Source organism: Buteo buteo, chromosome 24 (assembly GCF_964188355.1).
Source record: "Buteo buteo chromosome 24, bButBut1.hap1.1, whole genome shotgun sequence".
Taxonomy (NCBI): Eukaryota; Metazoa; Chordata; class Aves; order Accipitriformes; family Accipitridae; genus Buteo; species Buteo buteo.
The window spans coordinates 17,108,435-17,122,871 of NC_134194.1; the positions used below are offsets into that span (position 1 = coordinate 17,108,435).

General features: G+C 42.1%; 1 protein-coding gene across 2 annotated transcripts in view; it reads left to right on the plus strand.

The window, feature by feature from the left end:
• Positions 1-14,437, plus strand: part of WWC1 (WW and C2 domain containing 1) — a 74,605-nt gene that overhangs the window by 32,079 nt on the left and 28,089 nt on the right. The window contains exons 2-7 of one of the 2 annotated variants that reach the window (XM_075056614.1): positions 3,139-3,248; positions 9,197-9,400; positions 11,129-11,205; positions 12,148-12,227; positions 13,161-13,290; positions 13,847-13,993. In XM_075056614.1, coding sequence (XP_074912715.1) covers positions 3,139-3,248; positions 9,197-9,400; positions 11,129-11,205; positions 12,148-12,227; positions 13,161-13,290; positions 13,847-13,993 — 748 coding nt within the window. The remainder of the gene's footprint in view (positions 1-3,138; positions 3,249-9,196; positions 9,401-11,128; positions 11,206-12,147; positions 12,228-13,160; positions 13,291-13,846; positions 13,994-14,437) is intronic. The other variant, XM_075056615.1, reaches the window with a different exon arrangement.

Here is a 14,437-nt window from a genome sequence, read left to right on the forward strand (position 1 = left end):
GATTCTTGAGCAGAATTCTGCAGAAAACTCTGCTCAGTGTGTAATACAAATTAAGCTACTGAGGTATGTTTTATACATGCAGCACACCCTCACCTAGTATACTTTAAGTATGGGTCTAATTACTGCTCCACATTGCGGGATATTTGCTTGGATTGCTTGCCAAAAATGTTGAGCACTGTAGCTGGGGCATGGGAAATGTGTGATTTCTGGTTTAATCAGTCCATCGGGCTGAATGGAAGCTGGTGTGCAAGGTTAGAGGCTGTGCAAACCCAGGATGAAATGACACCTCTTCTTACAAAACTCTCTGTAGAAGGAGCAAAACAGCAATCGTAAATCCAATTGACAGCAATATTTTGAGTGTTACTAATCAAATGATGCACTGGAAAAGACCACTTGGACTTTGCATGGCCTAGATGGCACACTCTACCCCTGCTGACTTTAAATATATTTTTACAAATAAATAAATACTAACTTCTCTTCCTTTCCAAGTAACATCTAATAAGCATTAAATCTAAGCTTTATCATGGACTATAGGTGAAAATTTTTGACTGATTTTTTTTTTTATAAAATATTGGTCCATGGAAGAACAATGTCATGCTTACCAGGGCAATCAAATAATTACTACAACACAAGTCCTCAGCAGTTACACTTAAGTATCATCATGCTGGTTTTCCTGATGTGTGTGAAGTTGAGACCAGCCCTTAGCTTTTAAAAATCACCTTGATTCTTAAGTCGTAAGAAAATAAGCGGAGACCCGTTCTTGTGGTTGTCTTTTGTTTTGGCTTTCTGCAAATGCACGACCATCCTGAAGACACTGAGATTTTTCTGCGTTTGTTTTGATGGGCTTGCAGGAGAAGGCGCCCTCAGGAGCACCCCTGTGCCTGAGTGCCAGGAGAACAGCCAGGCTCCCGGGGTGGGTCGGCGGTGTGTGCGTGCTCGGAGGGCAGGCAGCGGTCTGCAGCACCGCGGAGGTGCTGGGGCAGCCAGGGCAGGGCGAGCCGTGTTCCTCGTTACCTGCCGTGTCATCCCAGTGTGTCTGTGCCCCTCTAAGGGATGGGAGCAGGTCCTCCGTAGTTCAGCGTTCAGACTGCTCCTTCCCGCTTCGCTACCTGTCCTGCTTCCACATGAACCACTAAGGTTAAAAGCAGATGCCGTTTTCAAAGCGGTGAATGTGCTAACCCTAGTGTTTAAGTTAAAATTGCTGACACGTTTGCAACAGCACTTTCATCTGTGTTCTCTCCAGAGAGCTGCTTGTATCTGACCTTGCTCTGCATTTTTACCCTTGTGCACCTTTGACTTGATCAACTCAGAGCAGCACATACTGGGTACTCGGGCTGAGGAAAAACAGCTCGTTTCATGGGGAAAAACATGGGATAAGGGACAGCAATCAGAAGTATTGAGATTCTATTTTCTTTTCGGGTAGTCTCTATTTTCTGTACAAACGTGCTTTTGGTACACAGTCTAGATTAAGAACAGTAAAAATAAACCTTTCAGTGACACTTTAGTGAGAAAGTTTCACAGTTCTACATTGTGAAGCTCTGAGTTCTTTTTTGCAATGCAGAGCTTTAAATTAAATTGAAATTTTCTGAGAAAATAGTGATTCAAGCACTGCTTCAGATGGCAAAGGCAATGTGTTGAAAGTGAAATGCAACAGCAGGTAAGTAGAGATCTTAAGTGGCTTACGTAGCTTTTACAGAAATGTTCCCACCTCATCCTTACCATCTACCAGACTTCCAGGTCATGTGTTGGGGGGGAATGATGTTAGTCATTAAATGTTGATTTTATGTTGAACCTCTTATGGTTGGAGGCTTTTTCCTAAAACACCCGTTTACACTGATGAGTGACTGTAAGATGTTAATATGGGGCTACCAGCTGGTTGTTCAGTGCCTCCAGATGAAGTATGCTCCAGTGTGCTCAGAACTTAATAAAACTCCTTAACTGCCAGCCCTGCTGAATTACCTTTGGATATGAAAGACTTTCTGCAAACCTGGTCAGTCTTTACAGTGGGTTTGAAACTTGCTCTCTAACCACCCTACCTTCCTGTGGCATGCCACTTGTACGTGGCAGAGTTCTGTATGGCTCCGTGGCTGCTTTTTGACCCAGTTGCTCTTAGTACGTGCAGCGTAACTGCTAGAGAGGGGCTGTGTTGGTTTACGTTGTGTCCTGTGCTTTCTGCCCAAAGGGCTCTTCTGGTATATCCCGCTCGCAGGTCCCGACACGAAGTCATGGCCCTCCTTCCAGATACGCTACGTGCAGTGTGTTGGGGTTGTGTGATGGATCTGTGGGCCTGTGGCATATTGTGCTTTCGGCAGCTGGGTGTGCGAGATACCTGCAAGCTTAATGCTTCCTGGCTTGTGCCTCCCTGCAGCGATGTGTTTGGTCAGTAGTTTTCTTGGTGCAAGCTGAACCTTGTTAGCTCAGAGTCAAAGGGAGGAAAAGGGCATCATTTCAGTGACTAAAATCTGTGGGGTCACTCAAGCATTGGGTACGCTAAGCTTCGGGTTTAGCCATGCAAGCCTTCAGACTGTTGCTGGATGTGGTCTCTAATAGAAAAACTCATCAGAGCAGTACTGCGGAAATACTTCCTCATTTGGACGGAGTGTGTTACACATTTTCATGATACTGAGAAACTAATCTAGTTTGTCATTAATGAAACGGAACATATTGCAATGCAAATGAGGGGAGTTGCATGACAAGTGGTCCCACAGTCCTCAGCACTTGCTATTGATTGTGCAGTCTTAATTATTCATGCTATGCAAATTGCATTTCTCATCTTGCTCCTTCTTGTCTACATATTTTTGATACAGGACTTGCCTGCAAACAGTCTTGTTCTTTCACTTGAGAGACGAGGATTGTTTCTGGCAAAGTTCTTAATGTTCTTTTGTTGAGCCAGTACTGGCTGAGCCGGGCAAGGCTCCGGAGCTCTGTCAGAATGAATTCATCTTGCTGTAACTTCAGATGAAGAAAAGGAAGAGTTTGTGGAGTATTATTTGATAAGAACAAAAGCTTTAAAATAGTTTTCAACTTTCTTTGTTTTCTGTACTGAAGCCCTTATGGTACTTGTTTTCTGGTCAGTTGTTTGGAATAGACATGTGAGAGTGTTCTTTTATTCATCCTAAATATTATTTTGCATTTCAGGTATACTAAACCACTAACCTTTGCAGACTGCATTAGTGATGAATTGCCGTTAGGATGGGAAGAAGCTTATGACCCTCAGGTTGGAGTTTATTACATAGACCACAACACCAGTAAGTGACATGTTATTGTGTTTTTGCAGAGTGATTGTTTTGTGCCTGTGTTAAAATATAGTAAACACAAAACCACAAAATCGCTAACAGCATGTTTTAGAGTAGATGAGATCTGCAGCTCGTGAGATCAAATCGTGTCCTCCTCCATCGTACAAGTTACTTCCCTCTCTAAAACAAGAATTTAAGACCTTTTGGTTTGCAGTCTTCAGCAGTCACGTTCAAGCTAATACTATGGACACACCTCTGTAAATTTGGCTCTACTGAGGAGTCTGACTATGTAACAATGATCTGGAGTTTGTTCTTAGACTGGAATTTGTCCTTGTGGCAAGACCATCAGAAACAGTGCAAAGGTCTGGTGTTGATTCCCCTGGCAGGGATAACTGAATGACTGCATGAGCTCCCTTTGCTGCAGGAATTCATGCTGCCTTTACTGGAGAGGAAACTCTCAAGTAGGCTTGGGATATCCTGAGGGGTGTGCAAGTTGGGAAAGAGTAAAGTTCAGGCTTGAGGCATTTTTATTGTCTATCTTCAAACTAAGCCCCTGCTTACTCTCTTTGTTAGATTGATAGACCAGAAGTGTTACGCTTTATAAGTTCATTTGAATAAGAAAATACAGAATTTGATATATCATTACAGACATTGTTAGGAAATGTGGATTGGGTTGTGCTAGAGCAAATCCCCTGAAAAAAGTATTAAACAAAATAAATCAGTGACTTTGGTTCTCTTTACAGAACAGCTCTAATTGCAGTCCAGGAGTTCACAGCAGAACCATGCCCAGGCCCTTTTGGGGGTGCTTGTAACTCATGCAAAGAGAAAAACTTTCAAAAGACAAAACTGCCTTGAAGTTGTGGTTTGGTTTGGGGGGGGGGGGGGGCTGTTTTTAATCTGCTTCTAGGACTTCAACTGAGAACTTCAGCAATTATTTTTTTTTTCAGCAAGTTACAAGATCTTTTTTAAATAAAAATGTGAAAGTCTGTTTTTGGGGGGTTTTTGGGGTTTTTTGTTTGTTTGTTTGTTTTTATTGGCAACCTTTACACCCTTCCCTTTTTCAGAAAAGCCACATTTTCACCTGGCCTGAGACTGCACCTTCCAGGTTTTAGCAATTTCTCTTAGGTAGTAAAAATGGAGAATGAAAAAAGCCCATTCTCAAAAAGCATTAACTGCCCTCTGCAATACAAAGATCAAATGTCTCCAGATGTGAGGGTGACACAAATATTTTCATTTAAAACTTATGTCATCCCAGTATTAGAGTATTTACATATCTTTAAATAGCTTTATCCTAATTATTTTTCTGTGAGGCAGGGGATGTTGAATTTCCTTTTAAAGGAAAGAATAGTGGGAAAGAAAGGGTAGACAAGCCTACAGGATCACACAAAGATCTGCAGAGGAGAGGACTGGACAAACTTCACTTGAGAAGGTGCTAAATTGCAAGATACAAATTGGGGTCTCCTATAGGTCTGTAAGACCATGTCTTGTGTCCATTTCACTTCCACAAGAAAGTACTCTGGTGAATTAACAGTGAAGTTGCTCTTTAAAGACAGTCTGAATCTTAATGCTTTTTCCAGTCTCACTTGGATCTGGGTTATTCCTGTGCTGACCTCACTTACAAAAGGAGTAAAAACTGAATTTAAAAGTCTTCTTAAGACTTCTTTTTACCTCCTTCTGAATGATTTAATGTTTTCATGACTGTGTGCAGCCAGAAGGAGAGAAGAGCATGGGCAAGTTCTCCAGAGGAGTCAAAAATGTGGTTGGACTTCTCTTCCCTTCGCTGGTGGTTGGAAGTTTGCTGTATCAGGTGCTGGGATGTAGGAGGTGCCTACCAGGGTGCTCCAGGCCAAAAGCCGCCCAGAGACAGGGACATGCCACCTTCCAGTGACTCTGAAGGGCTTTGCTGTGTTAGGCAACAGTGTTGGATTAGGAGGTTCCTGCCAATTCAGTTTTACCTCTACAATGCTTTTGGGGAAGCTGTTTGTTCCCTGTCCCTTCCCAGCGAAACATCTGTGGGGCTTGGTGGTTTTTCCCTTGAATCAGTTCCCTCCTCTGGTTTATCAGGCAGTGACATGGACTGTTGCAGTAGATGTAAGCCTCTGCAGGTGCTGTGGGAGCTGGCATTGTCCCCAAAAGAGATGATATTCAGCCCACCTTCTGAAGTGAACATCAGGGTCACCTCTGACCACGGGAAAAACTTGGCTCACGTAAGATGAGAGGATGTTTCCAAGAACTTTTTCCTTGTCCCCTCTGAACTTTCTCTTCACTTTGAGATGTATTTTTATCTTACTTGTCTTCCTTTCCTATCCACACTGGAGGAAGCCGAGTGCTTGTTGTCACTGTGGCCCATCCTAGCCAAAACTGGGGCATTAACTTACTCTGCTGGCGTTTGCCTAAGCAAGGATGGCTAGCTGTGGTCCTGGGGGAACACAGTTCAGGTACAGGAAAATAACCTTGATCTGCAGCCTGCTGTGGGACATGGAAGCTTGTCAGACCTTCTGAGTGTTTCAGCTAGCAGAAAGTACAGCATGTAGGTGGGACAAGCCAAACATGGTCTTAGTTGTACATTTGAGTTGGCCCCAGGGTGAATGTGCAAAGATCTGGTTGCAGGTCTGGGGCAGTTACCCCTGGTCTGTGACACTCAGAAGCACCACAGGCTTCAAGGGCATGCAGAGAAGGCTTCAAACCATGCTGACATCTGCTTAATAGCAGCTGCTCTTAAAAAGTTTCACTTCTATGGGATGCCAGGGGCTACAAGGTTTGACCTAGAATTTCAATTAAAAGGTTAAAAAGAAGAGAAACAAAATCATGACCCTATTTCTTATGCCAGCTATAATCCAAATCATGATAAAGCAAACCATATCCACTTACCTTCAGCTAATCAAGAGCTCATCTTTGTGGTTTATGCTGAAGTATCCTCTGGAGAGTGTCCAAAACCTTCTTCCTCTCCAAGGTCTCTTGCAGATTCCCTGTGCAGGAAGGAACCATCATCAGAGGGTGTGAAGGGGATGGAGGCAGGTTGGTTCTTGCTGCACCCTTGAAGTATTTGAGACTAATTATCAGAAACAAGCCCAAGGACAGACCTAAATTAAATCTAAAGCCAGGAGCCATTTAAAAAAGTGAGATGGAGAACACTTCTAACCTTCTCTCTGAGGCAAAATAAATACAATTAAATTGAATTGAGTACTGCGAATATTCCTAATACAGTATTAATGCATAGCCCTGAGTGTCTCTTTCTGGGAGAACTTCTTTGGAATTTGATTTGCACAAAGAAATGATGATTTTCTTGCCAGATGCTGATGCAAGCATAGTAAGACAACATTCTTCAAACATGAAACAATCAGATTTATTTATGACAAGCTCAAGATTAAATTAAAAATTCACAAGACAACAAATAATGTAATAGCCTGCATTTCTGCAGTCCTTTCATCTGACTTTTGAACGTATTTTGCATTTCTCAGTAGCTTGGGGCAGATTGAGAGCCCTTGGCCAACGTTTTCATAGATTGTTATTACGTGTTTGAAAATCAAAGCTCAAAGCTGCAATCAAGGGGATACAGTTAGTGCTGTGATTACTGAAAAGGTTGAGGTGAATATTTAGAAAAATGGGAACAAAGCAGTTCCAGTACTTACGTGCGTTGTCTATCCTCTCCATGAGCTGACTGCCAACCGTTGACTTTGTCAGGTGGCGTGTGTGCCTGGGGCAGTGTCAGTGTTTCACCACCTAACAGAGATGTTTAGGATTGTAGATTTTTATTGTCTTCCTCGTGGTTGCTTATAATGGAGGGATTTCCCTGCAGCAGCTTCCACCATGCTTCTTGTGATTATAGGAAGAATGGGCTGCTAGTTTAAGGGAAAATTGGAACTAACCAAGCTTGAAGAAGCCATAGGTACAGGTAGACTTATGACCCAGTGTCCTGAATTAGACTTCAAGAGTCATGGCTACTTTGCCAATGTACTCACTAAGCTTGAAATTAGGAGTCCTGAGTCATGGTTGCTGGTGCTTGTTCATACAGTCTCATCCAGGGAATGAGGATGGGAATGTGGGGGGCAGCTCCCATGTCTGGGAATATGGGGGGCAGCTCTCTGGGTAACTTGCAGCAGACTTTCCCCTTCTGGTTTAACTATGGAGTAAAGGGAGTTACTCCATCTGGGTGTGGGTAATGGTTATCTGGGAAATGGGATTTGTGGGCAAGAATAGAGACAGGAGCCTGAGGTTTTCAGACTCTTACAGTTGAAACGCTGCTGTGTCTTCCTGGCTTTTCTTTTGCTCCCTCTAAGAGAGGCCATAGCGCTGTCTGGGAGGGCACCAGCACCTACAGTTGGCCCAAGTACCTGCTTTTTCCTCAAGTTATTCTGGGGCAGTTTTTCAGGTCCAGGCTTAGCTTTAATTTTACATCAGCTGAAACGTTGCTTCTGCTAGCAGGACCTATAAAGGACTTTTTGTTGAAATGCTTCTACAAACTATACTTAGTGTCTTAAATTTAAGACACCTATACTGTCTTAAAAGTGTGTGGGGGTTAATCATCTTTTGCAGCTTCTCTAAGTTTTGCTGTGTAACTTGAAATGCCATGTGTTCTTTCGGGTCTTGAGATACTGTTAAAACAAGTTATTGCTGGAATATCCTGTTAATTTTCTCCTCAGCATGATCATGGACAGCTTGTGAAAATGGTTGAGTGTCCATCCCTTGGGTAAAATCCTTTATTTCTAATTCTGCTCCTAGGATTATTGTCAAACTGTTCTCTTCCCTACATCTTGTGTATTGTGGTGTTAGTCTTATGCCTGACTTGCTTAAGAGCTGCTCATACCTTCCACTGTGGCAGCTTTTACTAAATATTTAAAGAGGCTCTTAAGATATGCAGATTAGAGTCCTACTGATAGTTTCAAGCAGCTTCTTTTTATTAATTATTCATTATGTGGTAACTAGGCATCCTTATTCAAGCACGGTAGTTTAGACAGTTTAGAGCACTTAGTCAACTGACTATTGGAACCTGTTCCAAGCAAGAACGTATAATAGCCTTGAAAGAGAAATGAAAAATATTTTGGACGCTTCTTCACAAAACCAAGACAAATACTGACAATAAATTTGCCTAATTAGTATTAGGACTAGCTGCGTGTCTGTGACCTTGTGCCTTTTTCATGGTTAGAAACCTGAAAAGCAATGTATTGGTTGTGTTGGGGTAATGGAGATGGAAGTGGTGTAGCTGTTCATGACTGCGTTGCCTATGTTACCAAAAAATATTTTTCTTAAACTCCGCCTCCTGTATTCTGCAGTGATTTACTGCTGTGCCTGCTTTCAGTGAAGGGAATGTTTACTCCCCTTCTGAGATGCTGTTTATATAACGTCATTTGAGATGCTTTCATGAATACATTCTGTGATTTAATGAGTCTTTATTTTTACTTACCTATGCAATCTGAGTGAGAAGGTTTTCCTTCCCCTTTTCAATAAAAGCCACTTGGCAGCCAAAGAGGACGGGCAGAGTTGTAATTGCTTGCATGTTGTCAGATGCGGTATAATGCAGTCATGTGGCAATGATTTCTGAAAGTTTTTTTTATCAGTGAAATAGTAGAGGTATTTTATTAGTAATGTTATACAGCAGTTGCAATAAAGATAAGTCTAACAGTCGATGTCAGTATCTTAGAGCTTGTGTGTGCATATGATTGCATGGATGTTGTAAGAGGCAGAACCAGAACGGCTTCAGCAGCAGAGGATTTGGAGAGTTGTACAATGATTTCGTCACGAATTGTTCTATACAGTGATTCAGCGTGGCAGAGCACATTGGAGTTCATTGTGGATCAATGGTCACATCCTAAGGAAAAAGGAAAATGTCCCTATTTCACTTTTTTATTATGGGATGGGGCAAGGGGCTATTTTAAAATATTGCCATAAATGGTGGAGCTTCTCCAGGCAGCAGTAGAAACCTGCATTCCATTGACCTTGTCTCCTGTTTTCTCTCTAAGAAACTACACAGATAGAAGACCCTCGTGTGCAATGGCGGCGAGAGCAGGAGCATATGCTGAAAGACTATCTTGTCCTGGCCCAGGAGGCTATTGCTGCACAGAAGGAGATCTATCAAGTGAAACAGCAGAGGCTTGAATTGGCCCAGCAAGAATATCGACAGCTGCATGATGTTTGGGAGCACAAACTGGGCTCTCAGACCAGCTGTGAGTAGTCAGTGAACTCTTACCCGGTGACTGTCTCAGTCATGAACCCACTAGGACAGGAAAATGCTTGAAGCTGATCCTCTGCTTCCATCCATAACGCTGGGATGTGTTATGCCCTGTCAGTCTCCATGTTTGCTCGGTTTGTCTCAAAAGCAATAGCTGCCTAGCACCTGTTTGGTAAAGGATAATTGTTATGAATCTATCACGGTTGGCTCCGTCACTGGAGTCAGTGTGCAGATTTTCAGCATGGGCTTCAACAAATGTGAAAAAATGTGGTGGTTGGCTCAATGTGAAAAAATGAAGTTATGTGGTATTTTCCTTGATTTCCATGTCCAAAGTATAGAAACGAGGCAAGAAGGCTCATCTCAGATAGCATTCCCAGGACTTTTTGGAGTTTAACATCCTAGGTAGTTGAGTGACTGTCTTGGGGAACTAAGGGTCTGTATTTTATGCCATGCAAAAGCTAACATTGGTGGATTATCTGTCTGCACATGAAGAACATTGTTTTGTGCTCCAAATTTGTTGTCACACACTAAACACCGATACTTGTTGCTTCAAGAGTTGGTACAGAAATGTTTGCAGAAGACCAAATTTCCTCCTTACTGTTACTAGTTAGGAGCTGTAAAATGTCCAGAGGAGGATTTATTTCCTGTAAGTCTTCCAGAATTATTTTTTTTTTTACAGTCCTTAGTGTTGCAGACTTTTTATGTTCTTGCTAGCCACAACAGTGGACCGAACTCCCCCCGCTTTACTCTTGCTGAGTTATGTCTTATGGTGGTGAATTCCACTGGCTAATCCTGTGCCTGATGTTAAAGAGTTTTTAAGTAGTTTTCTGTCAACTGAAGCATTCTTACTTGACTAGGGTCTTGTCCATCATCTCTGAAGTACAGGTTTTGGTCTTTTCTTAAGAGCACTCTACCTAAGTACTGGTATACCAGAGCAGTACACATGTGAACATGAATTACATTGGTGTGATGAGATCTGTCTTTAAAAATACAAGCAAACAGAAAGAACTGGAATTGCTTTCCCATGTTTTATAGGGCATAAACTGATGGCTGCAAGGATCAAAATATCTCCCTTGCCTACAGCTACCTCTAACAACATTGTACATTGGGGAGCTTCTGTACCTTCTGAAGCAGAAAGGTTTAACCACTGCTGAGAAGAGAACTCTCCTCTTAATGGGACATTGATTTAATCTGGTGTGACACATTGTATGAGTGGTTCTGTCCTCGAGGCTGTGAGAAGGCTTGCATCGCATTTTTCAGTTTCTTCTCATTCTTTGCTTTTCTTTGTTTTTAAACATTCAGTGGATTGTTTACTCAATGAGAAAGTCTAAAAAAAAAAATAAAGTAAACCTTTATGCAATGCCTGTCCCTTCAGTTCTGTTAAATACCTTTGGAAATGCAGGAAGCCACACTATTGAATGGAGTGAACGTGTTTGGGAGTCTGAGTTAAGTGTGTTAACCTGGAACAAATCAAGACTTTGGAGATGCAGGACATGCTCTGGCCTCTTTAGTATACACTTTTTGTGGAGTACTTGACTGCACTATTGCCTTTCCTTGCCTTTGAAGTGTGAGAAGAGATCTGGAAAATGGGTAAAAGGCCTACACCAGCAATGTGTGGCGATCTGGGTGTGCAGGAGTGGTGGGAGGTCTTGATTTGTGGTGGGGCTGGTGGAAGAGTAGGGAGGAAGGTAGAACTGCTAAACTGGGTGTTGTATTGTTCTAGTGCTCTCTGGCTCATCGTCAAGTTCCAAGTATGACCCGGAGATCCTCAAAGCAGAGATTGCTACTACAAAATCCAGGGTAAGTAGTACGAACGGACCTTTGCTTGCCACGAGTAATCTTCAGATATTTCTAAACCTCGTGGCAAATACTAAAAGGAAATGCCAAAGCAGTTGAAAGAGCTAATGTTGCCATTCTTAATCTAGGAGATAATTTATCAGAATTCTCAAACGTTGCCGTCTTAAGAGTTTGAAACAGTTGGGTTTTTTCCCCTTAGACTTTAGACTTCCTTGGAAGCTGGCAGTACATACTGCTGTACAGATACGCTGTGGGGTATTTAGCTGCGTGCTGGCTCTTCGGTGTGCTGCAGTGCTGGAGAGCTGTGAGTTCTCTCCAGAGACTGGCAGCTGTTTTGTCCTGGGCTTAGTGCGGGTTGTTAGCAGCGGCAGTGTGTGCTGTCATGCAGAGCTCAGTTTGGGAAGAAGAAAGGACTAAAGTAAAGTAGGTCAGTCTAGCCTCTGTGGAGGAATATAAAACAGCAAGCTGTAGGGTCAGTGGGTTTATAATATGTATTATCATCCTGCTGTGTTACTCATGCAGCGGGGCCTTTTAGTTTGGTGTATTGGAGGATGGCTTCTATTGCTGCGGTGTAACTCCTGTCCTGATGCTTAATGTTTTTTTTAAATGATTGGGAAGGTTTTAAACATTTCTGAGTAAAATCAACATGTGTTTCGTTCCTGCCTCTCTTAATTTTTTCTTAGCTTTTCTGCTTATGAGGTTGGAACTTCCCTTGAACCCCTTATTACGTGGTGTAATACCCGAGTACTGGATAAAGCCCTAGCCAGTGATAGTGTCCTGATGAGGATGCAGTCAGGGCTGTTAGCTGCTGTTGAGATGAACTGATTATCTGGAAACTTTGTTTAGAGTACTATCTACCCTGAGTAAGTTTTGAATTGAATGGGTAGTGCTGTACCTAAATATTCATATAAAATATCAGTCTAAAAATGTGACACCTTGCTGCAGGTTAATAAACTCAAGAGAGAAGTAGCTCACATGAAGCAAGAGCTCCAGTACAAAGAGCATGGATTTCAAACACTGAAGAAGTAAGTTTGTTCTCAAGGTCTTATTTTCAGTGTAGAACATCTTTGGCTTGTAATACATCCCCCTCTACATTTATAAATAGCTGCCTAAATAACTTAAGCTGAAATATGTTGCTGCTGGTATCTTTAGGCATGTGCAACTGAAAGCAGTACACAGCCATGAGGGTAGTTCTCTCAAATCAATGCCTGTATGTGATTGACCACATCAGAACTGACTTCATGGTAAAAAGATTTTGAACCAGGATCTCGTCAGTTAAATGGCATTCTGTTTTACTCAGTGTTGTTCAATACAGATGACGCAGTACAGCCTATTGTCTTAATTATAAGAGCCATTGGTTTAGGGCACTGAAGAAAAATTTAGGGTGGCGTGGAAGGGAAGAAAAAGTTTCAGGTACTTACCTTTGTATGACTAGATATCTGACATGTTTTAAATAATGTCCCTGGTTAATATCTTATTTATTATAAATGTCAGCTGCAGTAGAATTCCTCTGGGAAAAGGGGAGGATGAAACAGCTTGTAATTAGGTTGTGCAAGCAAATACATCCATGCATGTCAGATCTGTGGCTGGTTTTCAGAATCATGACTGAAAATAAGGTAATTTTCATAGATGGCTAAGTTGATCCTCTCTAGGTTAGAAGCAAGCAGCAATCTGCCCAAACATACTGTTTTGGGGGTTTTGTGTACATCTTTGTCATCCCTAAGGAGTCAAAGAGATGATATAGCTAAAATCAGAGTTCTGAAGCTTAATGTATTTCTGAGTGGAGTAACTTAGGTGGTGATGAGTGGGGTTCTTTGTTACTTCTGTTGTCTTTGTTATACTTCAGAGTGTGTTTTTCTTAAAAACTAATGTCGAGATGCGTGCATCTAGGATGATTAAATTAACTGGACTTTATAAAGTATTAGCTTACTGTATTTTTTTTTTAATTTTCCATGCAGAATTGACATGAAAATGTCTGATACTCAAGGTGGCTACAAACTTGATGAGGCACAAGCCATTTTAAGTGAAATGAAAGCTCTCAAGAAGGCCATCACATCAGGGGAGAAGGAAAAACAAGACCTCATTCAGGTATTGAAACAGGATGACTTTATAGTATTTTGTGTCGCCATTGCTATCAGATTGAATTTCTGAGAAGTCATTTAAGTATTTTGTATTTCAGATATGTAATCGAGATTTTTATTAGCATAAATTAGTTCTGTATTGTGATTGGACTGCAGCCTGTATTGTGGTTGGACTGCAGCCTTTTTGTTCTTCGGATCCTTGAAATAAGTATAAAATATAGCAACTAAGAGTAGTAAGCACTTGCTTAGAGATGGGTGTTTGTCTCAGGGTTTATTGGTCAAGAATGAACTGGCGTGACTGTACTGCTGTCAAAGACCAGACCTGGAGAAGCCATGAAGACACTGTGGCCCACTCGGTCTGCCACCTCCAGTGAGAGCCTGTCTGTAATGCCTGTGGGCCGCTTTCTGCTGTGGGAGGTGCAGTCCAGTCATGCCTGACCGAGTCTGAGTGCATGCAGTAAACATGGTCAGATCTTTATCGTGTAGTTTAGGCTGAAGCTATGGAGCTGCTTGAGGTAGTTTGAGCAGAAGGGAGCTCACCTCATGACTTTTTATGGTTTTAGAGCTTAGCCAGGTTAAAAGACAGCTTTGTGAATGACAGAGGATCCCAGTCGGACCTGTGGGCCAGCAGCGTGTCTGTGGAAAGCTCCAGCCCTTTGTTGCCCCGGCAGTACCTGGATGTCAGCTCCCAGACGGATGTTTCAGGAAATGTGAGTAATGCATGAGAAACCAAGTGCATGTGGAGACATTCCTCTGAACTATGTGTAGTGCTGCCTTAGTACGAGTTTCTGAGCATGGGCAAGTATCTATGAAATGATACCTTCTCCTGGTTTAAACTTCAGCATGACCTTCATTTTTGTGTGCAGTGTCAATGTATCTCTAAAGGCAAGCTGCTGTTTCCCTACACTGTCTCTATTAGAACAACCCAGGTGGGAATAAAAGGGAAGGAAGTTTTATTTTGCCTGTAGGTGTAGCTTCTTGTGATACAAATATTCCCTTAGCTCTTTATAGCAGTGATATGCTACTAGACAAGAAACGTTCAGCAGCTACGTGTGGGCTAAGCTCTAATGATGACTCTTCCCTTAAGAGTACGTTTGGCTTTTAGTGTGTTATGAGAATGATAGCATATGTGCAGATATTTTGATGCCATCAAA